The 23790-nt window shown below is 30.9% G+C and overlaps 2 protein-coding genes across 2 annotated transcripts; both read right to left on the minus strand.

The window, feature by feature from the left end:
* Positions 1 to 3214: 3214 nt before the first annotated feature.
* On the minus strand, positions 3215 to 4355 carry LOC112525614 (zinc finger protein ZAT5-like). The gene has a single exon (XM_025135810.1). The coding sequence runs from the start codon at positions 4253 to 4255 to the stop codon at positions 3344 to 3346; it is 912 nt and encodes a 303-aa protein (XP_024991578.1). The 5' UTR covers positions 4256 to 4355; the 3' UTR covers positions 3215 to 3343.
* Positions 4356 to 11158: 6803 nt separating this feature from the next.
* LOC112525284 (arp2/3 complex-activating protein rickA-like) lies at positions 11159 to 12376 on the minus strand. The gene is made up of 2 exons (XM_025135350.1): positions 12319 to 12376; positions 11159 to 12211 (listed from the first exon to the last, which is right to left on the minus strand). Exons 1-2 carry the CDS (start codon positions 12370 to 12372, stop codon positions 11483 to 11485), a joined length of 783 nt encoding a protein of 260 aa, XP_024991118.1. The 5' UTR covers positions 12373 to 12376; the 3' UTR covers positions 11159 to 11482.
* Positions 12377 to 23790: the final 11414 nt, after the last annotated feature.

Here is a 23790-nt window from a genome sequence, read left to right on the forward strand (position 1 = left end):
ATGAATATAATATATATATATATATATATAATAGTTTATATAATATAATTTAAAATAATGATAATATATGATGGGTTATATATGTATATATATAACAACAACAATAATAATAAATATTGATTGAGTTTAACTCTTGATGGAAACCAAAACAATTCAATTCCCTATACATTTAACACCTCATGTAAAGAGGTGTCATTACCACTCCTTATTTAAATTAGTAAGCTATATAAAGCAGGGTCCATTTTATTAAATAAATATTATATTATATAAATTCATTAAAATATTTATATCAGTAGTTTATAATTTATAGTATATTTTTATTTATTTAACTTAGACATAAATTATGAATTGTGATATTAATAGTTATTGGATTATAGATAAACAAAATGATATTATTAACCCAATTTCATATAACAAAACATGTACAGTAATAAAATATATTAATTAGTTATAAACAAACGTATCTAAAAATTTGAAGGTTTAAATTATTACACTAAAATTACACAAATTTATTTTTATTTAATTTTTAAATTTAAGTAAATAAGTCGTATTAAATTTGAAAGTACAAAACATAAATACAATTGTCTTTGTCTTATAACGAATTATTTTTTCCAAGCAATTTGATCGGAAAACATGTTGATCTTGTAACATTTGATTGCATGGATATCACGTTGTCAATCAATATATATATATAATCGATATCTTGTTAATTCACAATTATATTATTCCAAACATTATAACTTGACATCCATTTCATCACATATTACAAAACTAATAGGTTGCATGTAAAAACGGATACAATTTAGTTTTTTTTTTAACTTTATGATAATAATTGAGGAAAATTCATTATATTAAATAAAAATTAAAACAAACTTTGTTATATATAACATATATCATGATAAAACTAAATCAATTCTAATATATACTAGTATATATGCTCATGCAAAACAAACATATGTAATATTTTACTGTAACTCGAGAAAAAAAGTTGATTTTATTTAAAATAAAATATAAAAAGATAGAGTATGGTGTTGTATTATTAATTAATGTTCTAACGTTTTTTGTTGATTTAAATATTTTTATTAGTTGTTTATCAATTAGTTTTATAGAGTCGAGACATGATTTTTAACAGATAGAAATATATATATATATATATATATATATAGAGAGAGAGAGAGAGAGAGAGAGGGAGGGAGAGAGGAGTGATCAATTGCAAACTACCCTCATTTGTGAAAATCTTACAAACCAATCTTATCTATCAACTTTTTTAATCGATGGATTAAATGTGTTTATATTATAAAATAAAAAAGAAAATAAAAATAAAAGTCTAATTTTTAATTAAAAAGGGGAAAAATTGTCAAAATTTTAATTTGTATGATTTTGTAAACGAGTTAACAAGATTGTGGATATTCTAACATTAATGAAACAAAATCATTGTTTTAAAATCTTTATATATCATTTTATCATTACAAAGATTTTAACCAAAAATGTTAGAATAATCTGACAAATTATATGTTTGATAAAAATTATCTTCATTTTATTCTAAATATTATAAATAAAATAACATCCACATTAAAAATAGATCCAAGTAAGAAGCAATGAAACTAGATATATCCTAATAAATTATGAAACATAAAAACATACTTTAATCAACAAAAAATAATGAAACCTTTTGAATACTAAAGAAAATATTTTGTTTCATTAAATGAATGAATGAAACTGTTTAACCATTTATGTTATAAACTCACGTAACTGCTTGTCGCCTACAATGAAAGATAGATCATTTGACATGTAGTAGTGAACGATATATGAAACTATTTCATTAACGGTTATTGAAGTAGGATTGTATTCTTAATAATTTCTAATCAAACTAATTTTAAAACAAGGGATATCCTAATAAACGATAAAACATATAAAAAATGAAACATTTTTGAAAATTGAATGAAATATTTTGAAAATTGAATACTTTATTTTCGTAAGTGAAACTTTTTCATGCATAAAAAGTTTCGAAATATTAATAAATTAAAATCATCAGTGAAATTGTGTTCATGGTCACTATTGACCATGACATTTGTTTCATTATTCAAACTACATATATTTTTTCAATGAAACGAAATTAGATTTCATATTGTAGTGCTTTTACAATTCATATTTTAATAGGTATAATTTCATAAAATAATAAAAACTATTAATGGTAAAAAAATTATATTAAAAAAATTGATTTATCACCTTCTATATTAAATGTTTCTATTATTACGTTTCCATAATTAAGAATAATTATTACCTTCCAATATTAACTAGTATACAATCAAATGATCATTATACCTTTACTTATTAAAATTAAAGAAAAAAAAACAGAATTTTTCTATTAGTCGAAAATGTTTTGCATAGTTTTCATGAATTGGGCGGTTTGTAATATAACCCACCTCTCTCTCCCTCTCTTTATATATATATATATATATATATATATATATATATATATATATATTAGAAGGGTATTCGTGCAATGCAGCGAGATACATCTCAATTTTAATATTTTGATTTACTTTGTCTTCATCAATATTATAATACGATTTATGTGACTGAAAAAACGATGATGTTTTTATTTTTTGAATAAAATATAAATTTGAAGGTATTATAGAATTTTGAAAAAAAAGTATCAGTTTTAGTATCAAATTAAATATTTAAAAATTCAATGTTTTTTTGTATAATTTATTTAATTCAACTTTTTATCATAATTTAATTTAGATTTAGTAATAAAATCATTTATTTTTTGTTTGATAATATAATTTTTTTATAAAGATAATAATTACTATTTTGTTATAATTGAATGATTATTCTAAATATATATTAAATTTTTCATATTTAAAATAAGATACTTATTCAGTATTTGATTATATTTATTTGCATTTTTAATTACACAAGTTTAAATATGAAGCTTTAATAAGTTGTACATACGTAAAATTTACTTATAATCTTGAATTTTAAGTAATATGCATCAATAAACAGTACTTAATACATAAAAATTGGTTTTTAAGAGTTTTTATCGATTGCTTTGTAATATACTATAGATATGGAAGAAAGTTGATCGTTTAAATATTGTTTGAAATTACAAAAATACATTATCTTTTGATACCATCCAAATGTTTGGTGAATAAATTTGATATGGTAATCCTTTCACAAAAAGAGATTGATATGGTAATGAATTATGATATGGTTTTTATTCGACGTGGATCAATTATAACTTGAAAAATATAACGAGTAACAATAGTAGTGAAATTGTAGAAATGTTTGAGATTAACCTCAATATGGTGATATGAGTTTGGATGTTTCCTTCTTTTGTTCAGTAATGGCAATCTACCAGTGCGGTGGCTGGAAAGACGAGAGGTTGTTGTGAGGAACTCGCCGTCAACTGAAAATTTGAATGGACGTCGTCGATAACCTCTGGCGCGGGAAGGTTTAGATCTAAAGACAACACAGGCGATTTTTCGGTGATATGATGACCAATCCTATCGTCTATATTCATTGATACAACGATTTGGTTGCTCGGAGGCGGAGCTGTCCGGTGTCTTCTCATATGACCGCCGAGAGCTTGTCCTGATAAGAACTCCGATCCGCATATTGAGCATTCATGAACTTTTCCCTTACTGTTCTTGTAACCTGATTGGATAAAACCAGGCGGCGGAGATGGAGAATTGATGTTATTTGTATTGATTTTGTTTTCTTCGTACTCAACGAGAAGTTCTGGTTGATGTTCTCCGGAAAATTCCATTTTAATGGAAACAGAGTTCCTATCTTCAATCGTAAGTTTCGGTTTCTTGTGACTAGCTCTGTGTCCACCTAAGGCTTGGAATGACGGAAAAGCGCGGTTACAGGTTTTACACTCGTAGTTGTGGAAACCAGATTTTCCTCCGTCTCCGGCGGTGGAAGAGGCGATCTCCGTTAACCTCCGATTTTTTATTTTCTCGGTCTTCTGAGAATGGAGATCTAATTTGTTTTCCTTGGGCGGAGAAACACTCTGAGCCAACATAATCAAGCAATTAGCCATGTCTTCCTCTTCTTCCTCCGCTAACATCGTGGATGACTGACCAGTTGTGTAGTAACTGAGCATACAACCACCATTGTAAGAGCTAGAGGCTGCCTCAACTGTAGTAAAAGGCGAACAAGGAATCTGGTGCTCCGTATGCTTTCCTGTGATGATTTGGTGGGCTCGATCTCCGCGCCTGGCCGCCGTGGATTCTGGCATAAAGTCCATTCCTGGCCTAGTGGCCTATGTCAAACCCTGAAAGCCTTTACACACAGAGAGAGAGAGAGAGAGAGAGAGAGAGAGAGAGAATGTGTGTGTTTTGTTTTGTTTGTTGGTGGTGCTCAACTGATCATGGAGAAAGAGTGAGGGATTTGTTTACATATATGTAAATTCCGAAAGTGTATAAACGGCTTCAAACTTTAGTCGCTAGTTCGGTCACAATTTGAATATTTATTTCTTTGTAAAATGGTAACTTGTTCCGATTTATATACATATGACAACATACTTGAATGTCTTAAATTCAGGGTTTTAAAACCATGGAGCAATATTAAATGTAAGACACGTCTTCGCCGTTACGATAAGACCTGGATCATTTCTACAACGCGTGGCTCACGCCATGGGCCCATGCCACCATGAGACGTGCCGCGGTGTGTGTTTTTACAAGTACAATGAAGCATGATTGTTATGATCAACCATTCACCAACTCACTAGTAATTAAGGCCAAAAGTCAATGAGAGTTACAAAAGGGCGTTTGGCCCAACAATATCCGGTAACCCAACCATTTTAGAGGTAAAAGGTTCCATCCAATAAACACTCACTTCCAAACCTATGTATTACAAACGATATACAAAATCGATGTCCAATATATGGAAATTATTCAGCTTCAGGTTGCAATTGCAACAATGTCTGATCAAGTGGTCACCCAAATTGGTTGATTAGATGATGTGCGCTGTTGATGATCATATTGGAGTTAAACCAACCACACCACACCACACCTATACAAAGCTGGGTTGGTTCAAAATTAGTCGCTGATGACTCAAAAGGTGGATCCAAGGTTCGATGAGTAGTAAAGTCATGGTTTCTTGATGAATTGAAGTTATGGTGAATGACACAGAGTAGCATTGAAAAAGAAGTGGTCAAAAAGTTTAAAAGTTATAGTTCCATATCACCATATACAGTCCTTGTTCTGTCTACTAAAACTGCACTTTGGAAAGCAAGATTTCACTGATGAATTATGTTTATGCCATAAGGAATCTAATTGGAACCATCCAAGATTAAAAGCATGTGATTAAAATTGGAAATAACTTAGGATATATAAATACAATAAACAATAAGCTATTCTAGAATATCATATGATATATGTATATAAAGCTTACAGCTCTACTGTATATGTTAGCAATAATGAATGTTTTGGATTAAAAGTATGACATGTTGTAGCTTAAATTTATATGCAATTGCCATATTCGTCCCACCATACATGAGTGTTTCTTCACGGCGTAATCGTTAAGCCACTTAGCGCTATATGGAATAAGCCAGGATCTCTCACTTGTTCCATTAAGCCATCTCAGACAAACTCAAACCAGAATAATCCAACCCTCTCTCTTTTTATCCCTCAAACCCATCAACGATAGACAATTTAATCCATTAAACAACCTCTTAATGATTAAAAACACACCAAGCTAGCTAAATAGAAAAGGTGCTACTAATCTACTAGACTCTGAGACCAGTGATAGTGTTTGTGTTCACTACCTTTTGGACAATATCCCAAATGGAAATGGTGGCCACTTTGAATCATATATTGCTGGTTGGTTTCAAAGTAGTGGTCCAACCATTCAGCATTCAATTCTTTAGTGGACAGACACTTGCGTTACTCTACATTTTTTTTTTTTTTTGCCTAAAATGAACCATTTGGAGGGGTATAGAAAAGGTCAAGTCCTTCCTAAATCTTGTGCTACGTTTTTTATAATAGTACGTTGCATGTAAATTTAGGTAACCTTAACCGAGCTTAAGTGATCGTTTGGAACTGATTTGAGAGGGATTAGCCATGACCGATGTAGGATTGGTTAGACCCTCTCGATTAAGCCTTTTTTATATGAAAAATCGGTTGTGGACCGGACCGTATATTGGACCGATTATGAGAAGTGGAAGGAGTATCCCCTTTCTAAGTTTCAATATACCATGGGCATGGGGCATCCTTTATTGGCCAATGGACTATTTGTTGTTGAGGCCCTTTGTTGCTTTTCTTTCTTCACCTTTTGCTATAAACACATTATATTTGTGTAAAAAGTAGGAGTTTTATCAGTTTAGGTGGGAAAAATTGTTCATGCCATTCTCGATATTTGTATTAAATTCAGGGGTAGACCTGATCGGGTTTTTGTGTATCCACTCATCCGATTATTGTAAGGAAAAAAAAAGTAGACGTCTGAAAAATATATCTGCTTGATTTTGAAAGGTGCTTTTAAATACTTTGAAACCAAAATCATAGTAGAAATTAAATATGGATGAGATGGTTGGATTACCACTCCATATGCAATAGGTCATGGGTTTGAATCTTATTTCAAGTGAAAGTTTGATTTTTTTATTTTTTTTTTGACTTTTAATCTTAAGCTCCAGAGTCAGAAGGGCATTAAGTCACAACGTTATTTCTGAAAATCCTAACAATAATATATAATTAGAAGAATCGAGATACAACCTCATGTACAATTATAAACATTACTATCACTATGTTAAGACGTTTTTTTGTTAATTTTTCTTCCATTTTGATCTTGTTATTTTTTCATAATTTATTTTTTTCCCCAAAGTCAATTCATCATTAAAATCGTCGCTTTTTATCTTATGTTAATGCAACATATATTTATTTTAAAGATCAAGGTCGATTTTATTTGAAAAATGTATCTTAATCCCAAATCAACAAAATTGACTTTTCCTAGGTCAAATTGTGTTGACTTTCTTCCCATGTGTTAAACCACGATTTTACGGACCTCTAATCCACCTTAAAGGTGCACTCGTTTCAAAGATATTAATGGGTCCGCCACTATTTAAATCTATCAAACTTATACTACAATTTGTTGTTTTTAATTTTGGTTTCGATAAATTTTCGTTTCATGATTATTTCCTACCGAATTCCAGTTTTCGCCTCAAATAATTCAAGGTTTCTAGTCGTGTCTTTGGTTCCTCAATTTGTTTCCAAAGTAATTAATGTCCAATTTTCAGTATCTGCAACATTGCCAGATATTTACAAATTGCACAAGCTATTTCGTAGCTTTGGAATCCACTTTTTCTTTAAGTGGCCATGTGCTTTTGGAACTAAAGACACGGCTTACACCGGAATTGCTCAAGGTTTGTGTATGCTTCATGATTGTACGGATAGTTGCAACTAGGTACAAGATACATAACCACTCGATAATGAATTCCATACGTTATGATGATATAACCGACAAGGAAAGAAGACAATATTCTAAAACTCCACCAATAGAAGGCGGATATTTAAGCGATACTTAGATTCGACGATGTCGATACTGGACCAGAAGATAACAATGTGCTTTAGTAGTTTTAGGAACTTTCTATTTTTTTTATGTATTTAATAGTTATGATTTTTACACAATCTACACGAGTGTTAGAGGATTGGATTATTTTATATCTATAATCAAATAAATAAATTATTATATGATTGAAATAAATAATATTTTTATATTTCGTGTTATATTAAAGACTTCAAAATGAATTAGAATACAAAAAAATAGTCGATATAATATTACTTAATACAAATACAAAAGTTACAATATTAAAAAATATGTACCGGTTAGGTGGATCGACTCAAAGGACAAATCAGTTGTTCAGTCCAATCGGTTATTGGTCAAGGACCCTACCGGTCAACCAGTTTGTCCATCTCTAATTGCACATATAAATAAGCGAGCCAACAGACAAATCTTTATCGAAAAGTTTCAACTCAAACTTGATTCAAATTTGAAAGAATCGGACTTTTATCGAGTTCGAGATGTATAATAAGTCAATTATAATTTATAAGAATTCTACTTTGAGTTTTATCAACATTTATGAGTCTTATGCTATTTAGTCGATTTTTAATATTTAATTACACTAAGTCTTCAATAATTAAATCTATATTTTTTGCCTAACTCGAATTAATATCATTTTATCGAATATGCGTTTGATATATATTTTAGAGTTATTTATATTATAAAATCAAACTTAAATTTTCTTATTTTTTGGGCTTGAACTAGTACAAATAGATTTGTCAAAATATTAAATCAATTCAAAATTTACCTAAAATTGACGAGTTAATTTCGTCATTTTACAGAAAATATCGTCAAATGCCACATGAGAGTAAATTATATTGTTAGAAATAGCAAAAACAAAAAGAAATGCAAACCACTGTGATAATTGGTGTCATTAGGCTGCGTTTGGTACATGTGACGGGACATGACAGGACGGGACAAAACTCACTGTCCCATGTTTGGCGCAACGTGGAACAGAATAAGAACCTACTGTCCCACTTTTGACGCGACAAGGGACAAGGACAAGAACTGTGACAAGGTGGGACAACATGAGACAAAAGAGGTTTTTTCTTGTTCCACCAAAATAGATGGGACAAGAATGGGTAACTTTTGGGGGTAGCTTGTCTAGTTCGGTCCCGTCCAGTCCTAGTCGTACCAAACGCCAGACACACTCCTGTTATGTCCAGTCCTGTCTCATCCAGTCCAGTCTTGTCCAGTCCTATCCCGTCCTGTCCAATTCTGTCTTGTTCAGTCCTATCCAATTATGTTTGCGTACCAAATGCTACCTAAATGAACCATATCGACTAAACCAAAATTTGTAACATACCACGTTAACCAAAAATGTAGTTTATTTTTAATATAGAAATCTAAGCATCAGATTACCAGCTTATAAAAATACCGCATAATTTTTTCAAATACCATTGTCACAACTATTTCTTAAGGTTGTGATGTCTGACATATTTTTACGAAATTTGACATTGTATAGATGAATTCACACAATGTATATTGATATTCGCATTACAGACACACCATAATAGAATTGTCAGTGCCTCGATATGTAAACCCATACACATACTAAAGTCATTTTCGTGAATAATGTATTTTACATGTCAAATCAAAATACATTTGGCATGCTAAGCAGGTTTAAATTGTAAACACATAACACGCGTATTATCTAAAAACGTACATAAACATGCATAATGGGTCAAATTAGAAGTTGTAAGATTCGGGTTTAAATTACGGGTTGTAGGAATAAATTGAAAAAGAATTTACTCTATACAACCTTTAACCTAAACCCAAAGCCACAATCCTCATTGTTCTCGCAACATCCAATATCCATTGTTGTTCTCTCCTCCTCTTATTACGATTCCAATATCCACTAAATCGTAAAGTAAATTCATTTTCACTTTATGAACAGTGAAAGAGAAAATGTGTGAATCATGTGTCCATTAAATGGAAAAAACATGTGACTCGATCTCATTGTTGTACTAAGAAATACTAAATGGTAAAAAAAACAAAGAAAAAATATGTTATTGATATAGCTATATTTTGACCCTTGTATTATAAAGGTTTGACACCATTTCACCCTCGTACTTAACGAAATGGTGGATGGATATTAGAGTTAGGGGTGTACAAAGAACCGTCAACCGGCGAAATCCATCCAACCCAACCCGCTAACAAGTAACAACCCAATTAAACCCATCCTGCCAAACTGTCAACCCGCTAATTAGGATGGTTGAAATTGGGTTAGCCTAGCTCAACCCAACCCAAATCGCCGACTCGCCGCTAACGTATATTATTTCGATAAAATTATGTATGTATGTATGTATGTATGTATGTATGTATGTATGTATGTATGTATGTATGTATGTATGTATGTATGTATGTATGTATGTATGTATGTATGTATATATATATATATTATTCACATCCATTATAATCTACAATCTAAAACTATATACATATATTAGTCCAATTTACAGCCCAAAGCCCAAAGCCCAAAATTATTGTAACATGTCCAAAATTAATCTAACTAGGGTGGGCACTCCATGAGCTATCTAGTAGTCCATCAAAACGCCTCAATCCCATTTTACCCCTTTATTCCCTTAACTCGAGTACACTAAAACAACTAGACCGAGTGTTGTTGGATGTCGTCGAACATTGTTGGATGTTGCTACTGCTGGACACCTTTGAAAAAACCTTTGACATCATGGACCATGTGTTGTTATTGATTTAATTCTTTTTTTACCTATATGGGATATATGTCCCACAATCTTGAGGAGTTTGTAGGAGTTTGAGATATTTACTCAATTTCTTTTCAAGAAAGATAAATATAGTGATCATACATGAAATTGTATGATATCAATGATCGATATGCACTTTAGGGGCCATTTGACAGTTGTTAAATGGTTTTTTGCAGAATGATTAAGATATTCTCATGATATAGTGCAAAATGAAATATAATCGTCTAGTAATTGTTTACAATGGAATTAGGGCGCTGAATGGTTAAGGGAGACACATGATACAAAATCATTCTGAAGGTTTTGGAACCATTAAGAGACATACTTTTTTTTATCAAACAAGATTCACTCTTAACAATTCAGAGGTTGTCTCTTTATGTAACTATTAATAAGTAAATAAACAACCCCTTAGTATATGATTTTCTCTTACATAGACGTTCTTATTTGTTGAAACCACAAATGTTTGGAAGTTGCTTTACTTTTTGTTGTAAATTTTTGTTTCCATTGCATAGATAAACATATGAAGTATGTCTATTACTAACCCAATCCAACTCACCCTGACTCGTAAAGGTTGGGTTGGGTTGGGTTGTAATTTAACAAATTCTTTTTTGAGAATATAACATTAATTAAAAAATATCTATCATTAAATGCATCATATATAATCGTTAAATTATGAGTTAGTTAATGCATGTAAATGATGGGTCCACGGTAAAGCAATCAAATCAAATCATTCTAGTAGATCTTGATTCTAATTTGCCGGCCCAACCGGAACTGACCGGGTAGGACCCATATCTCACCAATCGTCGTTCGTCACAGTCCCTAATCCGCCATATCCAAACACAGTCAAGTTTTAGATCACACGCCAAAAGCAGTCATCATCAAAACCTGCAATTATCTTCAACATCACCCTCTCCCCAGTTTCACAGGTTTCAAATTACGGGAAAAAACCCCCCCCAAATTTGTCGCAAAAGCTTGAAAGCGTTTGGGTGATTTATGCTATTCATATCAACCCTATTTACAATTTCGGTAGATCATCTTCAACCCTTTCGCATTAGAATAGGCTGATAGCCACATCAATTTATAAACTCCTTGATGATCATTTTGTAGAGAAATCAAGAAAATTCAACTACTATGATGATTTGACTGTAATAGTCAAATAGTTTTTGTATATGAGATGAAGAAGAATGCAGTAATAGTAGTCAATTTAAAGCAATTCTTTGGTATTTGGTCTCTGTTGAAGAATCACGGTCTTCGGAAAACGCCCTTTTCTTGTTAAACTCACCACAATTGTAGGTAATTTTTCGTAAAGATTCTTGACTGAGTAGATGGCGGACAGGTGGAGTTGGAATCACCAACGATGGCGATGGAATCTGGTAGGTGTCCAGCGGAGGAGGAGGGTGGCGCCAATGTGGGAGTGGTCCTGCCAGGAGAAGGTTCTGTAACAAAGGAGCTGCTTTCATGACTGCTTCTAAAAACTTCCCTTTTTCCGGCAACCCCTTTGTCTGAACTACCGGAAACCGCGATTCCTGCGGCTGCGGCGGCGGTGGTGGTGGTGGTAATTGAAGTGGGTTTTCGATGGGTGGAGAAGAAAGAATGCTTTCTTCACAATCTGAAGAAGAGAAGCCACAATTGGTGGTGATGGGTTCATCTTCAATACTTGAAACACCGGGCTGCGGCGGAGCTACGGTGGTTTGATAGTGTTTGTATCCGGCGTGGTGGTGAAACTGCTGTTGGAGAAGCAAGTTATCAATGAGAAACGATTGATATTTGTTTCGAGCTTCATTTCTTTCATTAATGGCGTCATTCAGAAGATCTTTGAGCTGATTTAACTGATCATCTCTTGCTCTGATCTCTTCTTGAACCCTGATCCTTGTTGCTTCAAGCTCCATTGTTGTCGACCAAAGTGACACTGCCAACTCCTCTGTACTCTGTTTCAATTCAAAATTCACATCAGAACAATATTTTTATATAGAAATTAAGCTTTTTAATTAGGGTTCTTAATTGCAGTAAAGAAAGAAGTAGTGAAAAGAGTGACCTTTTCTTTGTAGAGATATGGCCAATCAAGAACACAGTTGGATTGATCTTCCATTAATGAAAAATGTTCAAGAAGAGTGAAGAATGGAGAAGGTGAGAATGGGTCTTTTGGTCTTATAAAGACCGCTTTTCGCCACTAAGCTTCCTTTGCTCCCTCCTTCTAAACATGATTGCAAAGTTTTTTTATTATTAAATATTTAAAAATGGATTTTCTGGAAGAAATATAAAGTAAAAGTTAAATTACTGTTAAGTAAAATGTTTTCTTCTTTTAATAATTAGCATTTAAAGCTATTTATTTGTAACTTTATGTCCTAACTATTCTTTTAACTACCGTGGTACTTGGACATCACATATTTTTAAATTTTATTTAAATAAAAAACTAAAAGTTAAAATCTTTAAAAATAAATTACATTCATCTTTAACAAATTCCTTATTTTAGAGAATTCAACATTGATCATAATATTTAAATATTATTTTTTCTTTAGATATTTATTTCAAAGTTCCCTATTAATGGTCTCAATTGATAATCATTTTAAGTATGTTTTCCGTGTTGGGATAAAAAAACCTTCTCTCTATTACTTTGTCTGTTTCAAAGATAATTTTGAGAAAGCTGTTGAAGCAAAATATTGACTCAAAATCCTCATTTCATAATTTTAGAGAAACTGTTGGATTCTCGACTAGTTTTATAAGATACTGAAACTTACAGTCAATAAAAAATTTCAATGACCCTAAAATTAGGGATGTTTGTTGTGCGGTTTGATATCAAACCGTATCACATATTGGTTTTAGCATTTTTTTTCCTGACCGCAAAAAATCATATCTCAAATGGCAGTGCAATTTACACGGTTTGTACCTAATATACTTCATGCCTGTAATTCAATAATTACAAAATTAAAAACTTCATTATAAAATCAGTGACAACATAAGTGTGGTCTAGACAGATATAAAGTTTAAATATGTCTCGGTTCTAAATACATATTATATAATAAAAATAGTCTAAGAAGTAAAAAATTAACTCAAACTAAAAATATTACATAACTTAGGGCCGTTTACCAAATGCTTACTCGGATAAGCACTTGCCAAGTTACATTACCTTACCGAATGAATATTACAAGAATCAAGAATCTTACCCAGTAAAAGCGAAGCAAAGACCGAGAGTCTTACCCGGTAAGTGAGTGCAATGGCTCTTACCACAGTCAGCTCTTACCGGGTAAATTGTTGCATTGAAAGTCGTTTTTGTTGATTAAAATTTTATCCAGTAAGTAAATTATGGTGCTGAATTTTACTGTTGGGTGCTTAATTACCGGGTAGGTGTTTGGTAAACAGCCCCTTAGCCTAATTATTCCATATATGTAAGTAGGAAAAAGATCGTTTGAGTAGAAGTGTTAAGGTGAGAAATATAAGAAGGGATACGAACCCTAGATCATCAATAATCTCAAACACACCCATGAATCGCGTTTGATACGAGTATTGGTCTGGTGCATCGCGGTGCATCACATCCTAATGTGCATCTAAGGATGAAGATCCCTTCTTACACTTTTTACTTTAACTCGCTTTCTCACCGGAATCCAACCTTAGGAGAGGGATCAAATGTAAACCAAACGATCTGTACAAACCATACAAAACTCATTCAACCAATCATAAATTTTCTTATTCCTTTTCACTTTTTTTAATCATGAAAGTTAATTAATTATCTTATTGTGGAGGACGTTAATTATGGATATTATCATCTTCATTATATTAATTTTAGAGAACAAATTTCACCAAAAATAAGAAATACATGAAACAATTTCATTTTTTACATAAAAATAAAAATATATAAAACAACTCCATCAAGAAAAGAATTATACAAAACAATTTCATCATATTTAAACAATTTCATGAAATTAAACAATGGAATCGACGGTCTGTATAGTTTATACAAATGGTTTGATTTACATTTGATCTTTCCCCTATATATATAATGTGCGGTGCAGTTTGAACCGCGGTTTGTTAACTCAAAAACGTACCCATATAATACGGTTTGATAAAAATGCAAATAACAAACCAGACAGTTCTAAACCATGCTTTATAATACAAGGTATGAATAATTTACACAGTTTAACGGTTTAAATAAACATCCCAAACTAAATTGATTAAATTCGGTAATTTCTATAAAGCAAACTCAAAAGCTTGGATGCAATGTAGCTTTATGTCATACGTGATACACATGATGTTTTTTGTCATGTTATTGCATAAAAAACGTATCAGTATGACCAATTTCAGCCTACTCGTATGCACGCCAAAATTTGGCATGTGGGGTCTTCATTAAACACAGCAAATATAGGAATTTAGTATATAAGAACCAAAAGATGTAGTTGACGAGGAATAACAAACAAAACGTTTTAAGTGACAAGCAGAGTATATCTTTTAGTTATTTTATGTATTGAAACATTTTGCCTAACTATTTTGTTAAATTATATTACTGACTAAGGGGCAGTTTACCTAAATGCTTACCCGGTAAGTGCTTATCGGTAAAATTCAACACTATCATTTATTTACCGAGTAAGATTTGAGTCCACAAAAACGACATCGTATGTAATAATTTATCTGGTAAGCGTTAACCGTGGTAAGAGTCCTCGTCATCTCTTACCGGGTAAGACTTTCGGTCTTTGCCTTTGCTCTTACCGGGTAAGATTCTTGGTCCTTGTCATATTTATCCGGTAAGGTAATGTGGTCTATGGAAGAATAAAGTTAACTGAATAAAATGGGTTACTATCATAAATAACTATATGGAGAAAAAAAATTTATTTTTTAGCCACGTTCATTTTATTTCACAAAATAGCTAACGAAACCGCAAAGTCAACACAAAACATTTTTTCTTGCCGTTTATGTCATTTTTTGATGAATCCATATGATAATTGGGGTCACAGCAAAAATAAATTGTGGGACCGCAAGAATATGGGTCGACGCACAAAAAGCAAGTCAAGGTTGTAGCTTCCAGCATCGCAAGGACATGCTGCGGTTAGAGGCGCTGCAAGAAAAAACGTATTGCATTATTGACTTGTGGTTTCTTAACTACTATGTGGAGAGAAAAAATATATGGAGGTTTTTAGCCAAATGGTTGAGTTCCAGTGAGAATGAGAGTTAAGGTGAGATCCGTAAGAAATGATCTCCATCCTTGGATGCATGTTATGATGAGATGTACTGGATCAATCACGTATCAAACGCTATTCACGGGTGAGTTTGAGATTAAAGGTGATCAATGATCTATATCACTTCTTTAGCTTCTCACTTTAACTCTACTTCTCACATGATCTTTCTAATTTTAATGCGGAAAAAGTGATTCCAGTTTCCAAAAATGGTCAAGCATTCAAGTGAGAAATTTTGGTTATGAGTTAAGGTCCAGTTCAAAATTTTGGCTGCGATATTAAAGATAAATTTATAATTTCTAATTTATATATTAAAAAAAAAAGACCGTAAAACCAAACAGAAAGGTGCAAAGGATGTCTAGTTAGGGTCATATGCAAATTTTATCCTTTAGTTTGGGATAATTACAACTTTTCAATGATTTTAAAAATTGTTTCTACTTATATCCAAACATATAAAATGTTTGGTTTTTGACAATTATCGCTCCTGCCTAAAAAATATTTTACAAGAATAATCTGTTAGATTTTGGAAACAGAATATCAAAATTACTTGGATAATTCAAAGATCATGTATAAAACACTTTCAAAAATCTGTGATTTCAACCTTATTTGCATGGGGTATCATGAAATCAGATTTGGGATAATCCAAGAACAACAAATCTGGAATTGAGGCAAAATCCAAGATTACAAACACATAATATATTGCTTGTTTATGTTCTTTTAACGACAAAATCCTGCAGAGTAACAGTGTACACAAAAAAAAAATCATCTGCAATCATCGAGTGAAGCCTTATATAGCCACCGGCGGTTAAGTCGGTTATTTTTGGCGGGAAGTTGTGTCTATTCCCAAAAAATGCCACTGTTCGAGTGTTCCCGAGATCAACTTAACTTATCCGAGCGTGGACTTCACACCTCCCGACTCGAATTATAGTTAAGTCTAATATCGTCTTGTTTCACATTAATCTTGATGATACTAAATGACTTGATGACACTAAAATCCCCAACATAGTCTAGCAAGTTGTTGTTTTGGAAAATGCACGTGTCAGCCTGTTGAAAACAAAAATATATGTCGTTTGGTCTCTCCATTTATTTTGATATAGCTGCATAAATAACAATAACCATGTTTAAAGTTGCTTAATCCATGATATGTTATGACCATTTTCTAGTATTTTTCTCCGAGGCACCTAATAGAGCTTCCTACAGTATTGGAATAACACTTAAAGTAGTTTATGTTTTAAATTTTAATTTGAAATGAGTCAATTATCAAAGTATAGTCGAGTAACACGTATGAGGATTTTAATCGATCAACCTGGAACGTATTAGAATACATGCTTATTGATATTTGGATAAAATAATATTAGTCTGCTATCCTAAATTTCCAGTTAGACCCTTAAATATAACAAAGAACATTTCATGACCGAGAATTCCAAGTGAGTTTTATATGCTATATTATGTTAAATGTTACATTTCCTTTGTGGGTATATGTAATATGTCGTTTTCATGTTATATCTAAACGTTATTATGAAATATTTGATGCAAGCATGTTTTGTTTTGAAAATGCATGAAGGGTAAATATTATTTACACATTGTGATGTGTGGCGGTGGGGCGTGTTGTTGACTCGTATAGTGGGAGTTGGGTGTCATAAGATGGACGCTTCACATGCTAGTTTGTTGTAAGAGCAAGGCTGTCTTTTGTCATACTTTCATATCTTTGTCATAAATTTTAACTATAAGAAAAGAAAATGAGTCATTACAGCTATAGAATAACAATATATTAGTGGTATACACTCAATAGAGAATGTCACAACCACTACTCAAGGTCGATAGAGTCAAACAAATTATACATGAAATACTTGGAACATGATATTTTTGAAATGTTTTTTAAAACGTGTGAGGTCAATATTAAATAAAACAACTAATTGGCTAGGTGTTACACGCACCAATTCTTTTAAACATTTGAAAAAAAAATAACAAATGTAATTAAAATTATATTTAATTTTGACGTAATTTTGTGAGATTTTTAAAGAAAATATTTAATTATAAAATATGGGATTAATACAAACAAATGCTACAAAAGAAGTTACAAAACGGTGAGGTGGAACACCCAGCGCCAAACGCGGGGATAAACATGACTTTGACAGCATAAAATATTAATTTAATTTAAAATTTCAACAATTACTTAAATATTTAATATGAATTTTAACAAAAAGAATATTGAGGATCTTAACGGTTGCTATTTGCTAATCAACTAAGAGAAAAGACTGTTTGATAGTTGATGAATAGTTTGATGCAGGATGATTAAGAAGTTCTTATGATATAATGTAAAATGAAATACAATTGTTTAGTAATTGTTTATAATGAAATTAGAAGGCTAAATGGTTAAGGGAGACACATGATACAAAATCATTCAAAGACTTATTAACGATTCATAGATTGCCTTTTAATTGAACTATTAAGAGGTAAACAAACAACTCTTAAGTGATTAAAGAGGTGTTTGGGATTGCTTATTTAAAACAACTTATGTTTTTTTTGTAAAAGTGTTTATTAACTTATGTGATATCAAACTGGAGTTTTGTAAAAAGTGTGTGGATTAGCTTATAGCGGTACCAAAAAGTACTAAGCTGATAAGTTGTTTTTTAATGTTTGACAAATTTTGCTTATATATGTAAAATGTCCAAAAAAGACAGTCTTCTATATTATTGACTTATGAGAGTGTTTGGAATTGCTTATTAACTTATTTGATTTTTTTAACATGTAAAAATTTATTTTTCATCATTTATAATAATATCTTTGACAAAAATTTATATCAATAAGATTAATAATTTATATCAATAAGATTAATAATTAATAAACATTAATAAAACAAGGTTAAAATGGTAAACTGGTAATAAACAATTTTTCATAAGTCAGGAAAGATTAACTTATCAAAAACTACTTATTACCGGTTTGACACCGGTATAAGCAGTTTTTTTTTTCCTTCATCCAAACACTAGCATTTAGCTTATCGCCGGTGCCAGATTGAAATAAGTCAAAAAACATCTAAAATAAACAATCTCAAACACCCCCTAAGTACACATTATTTGCAATTATTTGAGTATCTATGCACTGCATTTAGATTTAAAATTTTAATGCAAATTATAAAAAAAATGTAAATTTATTGTTTGAGGAAAAATCTAAAATTTATGTTCTAGAAATATCAAAATTGCAATAATCTTTAATCATACACATTTATGATTTATATATTAATATTCTAAATTGTTTAAGAAAAAATCTAGGGATATCTACTCTAGTGGTAGATTGAACAATTATGGAATTGATCAAACATAGAGCTCTAAATAGTTATATGTATATAGTAATAAGTTGTAAATTTAAAATTTAAGAGTTTTTAAAAATACATGAAATAAATTATTATGATATAATAAAAGTAAACATGATTTGATTTTATATAATGCCACTAAACTAACATGATTGATACTTATATTTATATCATTTTGTTCGAAAATTTTAGAAGGTGAGAAACATTACTACAGGGATTTAAATAAACATGACCATAAACTTTAATTCAAACACGATGCATAAAGTCTTCTAAAACCAAGTTATTGATGTTAATATAAATATCATAGAATGTGACACACACACACACACATATATATATATATATATATATATATATGAAAATTAGGTAAGGTTGTTTTTATGCTATACCTAAAAAATTGAGTAGAATATATATTTAGAGGCATAATTTGGTGTTGATTGCATGTCATGATGTGCTTGGAGTTTGTTGTTTGTTTGTATTATGTATTGAACAAATTGTACGAAAAATAACGTACTTTAACTTGATGTTTATTTTGGATAGCGTACTTTCAAAACTTCCATTTTAATACATAAAAAAGATAAGTTTTAAACATTTAAGTACCTGAGTAACTGGTTGAAGCATTACTATGCTCATGTGGCGAGTGATGTGGTATTCAACTCAGTATTATTTGTTATTTAACCCAATTTCATCCCATCACTCGCCACATCAGCATGGTAACCGGTTAATGCTTCAATCGTTTACCCGAGTACTTAAATGTTTAAATTTTTACATATTAGGTACCAAAATGAAAGTTTTGAAATTACGTTACCCAAATAGGAATCAAGTTAAAGTACGTTACTTTTTCATGTAATTTGACATTATGTATTCCGATTTACATTTTATTAGTACAAACCATATAAATTAACCTATTGAGATATTTAAATTTTTATTTTTATTTTTTTAATCGTAGTTGTCCGAGTTAGGTTATGTGCACCTTAACTAATTTAAGGGGCTAGCAAAACAATCAGAAAAATTCCCTTATTGAGATATTTATGAAAACGATAAGAGTTCATTTGTTATGAGTTGTATATTTATGAAAAATTATTAAAGTTCATTCATTATTTATCAACGTTTTATGTTATGAAATAATCGAATTATTTATTGAATCAGATATTTATCAGAGTAAATGAACCGTTAAGATTGATTTGTATTACTTGTACTAATTAAAGGATTCATATTCAAAATTGCATCAATTAACGTATTATAATTTGAGAACGATATAAAGTTGACAAATGATTGTTTGAAATCTATATAAATTGTAAAGTATTGTATTATATTATATATATGTCCTTATAAATGAATGTTTATATACTTGTTTATTCTATGTATTTAGTGAAATTGTTTTTTTTAAATTAACCTGGATATCCAACTCGCTATGCGAGCTGACTAATCTTAGAAGAACCATCTGCTTTGCAGATAGCCCGGAGTCACCGCATTTGAACCTCCGTAGCCACAAGGAGATTTTTATTCTTCCTTGGATTTGAACCTGGTACCTCCTGCTACTTTTGATCTTTGAAGTTAAGCTCAAACCAATCAAACACCATCCTTATGGTTATTTAGTGAATTTGTTAAAATAATGAAAAACATTTAAGGGAGTTGCTTGCATGTGCCCTTTCATTATCATTATTGACTAGAATGCAATACCTACACAAATATTTTAAAATAATATTTTTTCTATGACTTTTTTATATATTATTTTTATAACGTATCTAAGATGGATGGAGTGGTGCTGCAATCTAATATCCATTAGATTACATCTAATCCTACTTGATTCGTATTTCGACTCCATCATTTGGGATCAACACATATCTGCAATGGATTTACATTTTGGTGCTTGATTTGGGTTCTTTGTAATCAAAACTCGGGGGTGGAGTCGTGTTTTAAAAGCAGGAGAAGCATCGGGCATGGGTAAATAAAATAAATATTACTTTTCTTAAAATTGTCAAAACAACGGTATTATATTTATAAAATGAAAAATCAAAGATACACAGTAAATGTATTAAAAAATACATTATATTGATCTTGCATATTATATATATATATATATATATATATATAAAGAGAGAGAGAGAGAGAGAGAGAGAGAGAGAGAGATGGCTTGAACAACAACATTCATTGGTTCCAAATATCAATGCTTAAAACTCATAATACAATTCATTATAACATCGATCCAAAAAAACAAGAATAGATACCTACCTACAAATGTTGCATATTAAACACCTTAATAGAAGAAGTGAATAAAAACTCAAGATACTTTTATAAGAAACGCAATAAGCGTTGTAATTCTATCTAAGAATTGAGGAAGTGTTTTGTTTGAGGTATTAAACAATAATCAATAGAAATGGTAATATAAGAAACTAGGGGTGCTCAAAAGTTCGACCAACCTAACGTGAAATAACCCAATCCGAAGCAACCCGATGTCTAATCGAGTTGTAAAATTGTCAAACCGTAGGTATTGGGTTGATATTAGTTTACTATTATTTGAACCCAACCCAACCCGCTGAACTCGATATCCTTTTATTTCTTGGATTTAATATGATTGTTGAATTTCTATTAATATATACATTAGACAATTACACTATCATGTATGCTTTTCATATACACATATTTTCAATCTATTCATATTTCTATATAACTCATTCATATATATATATATATATGTTCAGTAACTGTGAATATATATATGTAAATTGAGAAAATTAACTGAATGTGAAATACGTAAGAAATATGGATAAATTGTATCAAATGGTTGATGATGGAAAAGAAATTATGAGTAGAGAAATAACATATTCAAGGTTAGAAGAATATTTTAATATACCAAAGTATCAACCCGACCAACTCGTACGGGTTGGGTTGGGTTGCACTTTGGTTTGGGTTAAGATTTTTCCAGACCGCAAAACATTTGGTTGGGTTGTTCAAATGTCTTCACTTCGATCAACACAACCCATGAGCTCCCCTATAAGGAACTGTTTGGTTTTGTATAATATAACGAGTTCATTGCTCCATAAGCCCAAATTTTCGTTTCAGGTTAAATTGAGGAGGAATGAAAATTCATTTCCACTGTCATTCCATGTTATTTTCATTTCTTTTCTTTTCTTCGTCTGAACCAAACAACCCTTCACTATACATAAACTGCTTGTAACCAAAATCATAAATATAATACAAAAAACTGTTATTGATAGCAAAAGATCTAACATGTGCATATAACACTTGTATTCCTTGCTCTCATCATCTCTTCCAACTAATAGGAACATCACCAATGGAATAATGTGGAAATTATCAAAGTACAATAGACAGTGGGGTCTATATAATAAATAAATAATTTGCCCCCTCAAGTTACCATGTAGCTTCGTCCTCATCAAAACTATGATGACAAAACTAGTGGCAAAGTTAGGCATGATGAGATCTGCGACTTTCTGGCTCAGTCGAATTATATTTGTAGGTGAGTTTCGAGTAAACCTTGTTGTTGAACTGTATTTTTTTAGTTTTAGCCTTTATTTTGATCTGTGTTTTGTATCAAGACTATTCAGCTTTTCTTATATATTAAAAGAAAAGCTTTGAAAACTAATGTTATATTTGATTTGTCTCCTTTAAAAAAAATACGTTATATTGATTTTTTAAATTAATTAAATGAAAAAAATAATCAAAAATTGGTCAAATAAAGAGGTGGTGATGTGACCCAAACCTAGCCGTTGAATTTTGGTAAGTAAGGGAATAAGAGTGGACCCCTTTAGTCTTTTTCTACGGGAGAAGAGGCTTCAGATTGGACAAACCGTGTGACCAAGTCTACACTTTCTCGACCAAGACTAAATTGGATTTGCAGAAAATATTGGTCTCACAATATATTTTAAATCTTCTTTATTTTTATGGACAAATTGCATTAAAAAATAGTGTAATTTAACTTGATTCTTATTTTGGGTAACGTACTTTCAAAACTTCTATTTTGTCATCTAAGATGTAAAGTTTTAAACATTTAAGTACCCGAGTAACTGGTTGAAGCATTAACCGGTTACCATGCTGATACAGTGAGTAATGTGGTATCTAACTCAGTATTATTTGTTATTCAACTCAATTTTATCCATCACTCATAACGCGAGCATAGTAACCAGTTAATGTTTCAGCCGGTTATCCGGATACTTAAATGTTTACAACTTTACATCTTAAGTGTCAAAATAGAAGTTTTGAAAGTACGTTACCCAAAATAAGAATCAAGTTAAAGTACGTTATTTTTTCATGCAATTTACCATATTCTTATCTATTATAATTTATCTGTGCAACATATAAATATATAAACTTTAAAAAAAATAAACATAAATGAGAAATCAAGAAAAAGGGAAATCTTTCATTTATGGGTTTTAATGTTAATTTATGTATTTGTTTGTCCAGATGTTTTGTAATAATGATTGTTCTTATGCTTCTTCAATTGGTAAAAAGGTAAGACCACTTTGTTTAAATACAAGATTTGTTCTTGATTCGATCTCTCTCCGTCCCAGGAGCCAGCTTCAGCTACTACCGTGGGTCCCATACGAAATTGGTAGAGATTGTCGGTAATCTGTTTTTTGCCCAAATAATGGTTGTTTTTATGTGTTATTATCAAAGCAATATAATATGGCATTATTCTCGATTTATGCCGATTTAAGTTTTTACAAGTTTTCTTTTAAGATAATCTCTCATTCATATATCTTGTCATTCTATTTCTCGTGAACAAACTTTAAAAAGAACTTTTATATCTAACGACTTTGTCCATTAAGCACATCTTTATCATGTCGTGTGTTAATTTACATCCGATTATCAGATCGGGTCATTTATGACTATATTTTCTATATTGTAATTATTAAAGTTGAAAAACATGTTTAATTATGTAGACAATAATATAATGATTATAAATTTGTGTTTATTATATTTTATTTAAAAATGTACAAAAATCGATTTGACAAGATGTCCATACATACTACTAGCAATTGGACGCTTAAAAAGAAGAAAGGAGGGC

This window comes from Cynara cardunculus (genome assembly GCF_001531365.2).
Source record: "Cynara cardunculus var. scolymus isolate 2C chromosome LG 1, CcrdV1, whole genome shotgun sequence".
NCBI classification, from domain to species: domain Eukaryota; kingdom Viridiplantae; phylum Streptophyta; class Magnoliopsida; order Asterales; family Asteraceae; genus Cynara; species Cynara cardunculus.

Bases quoted from the DNA above. Each gene is read 5' to 3' on its own strand.
- LOC112525614 (XM_025135810.1), bottom strand. From the start codon at position 4,255: ATGGACTTTATGCCAGAATCCACGGCGGCCAGGCGCGGAGATCGAGCC.
- LOC112525284 (XM_025135350.1), bottom strand. From the start codon at position 12,372: ATGGAAGATCAATCCAACTGTGTTCTTGATTGGCCATATCTCTACAAA. The intron at 12,212-12,318 runs GTCACTCTTTTC...GAATTGAAACAG, and splicing joins CATATCTCTACAAAGAAAAG to AGTACAGAGGAGTTGGCAGT.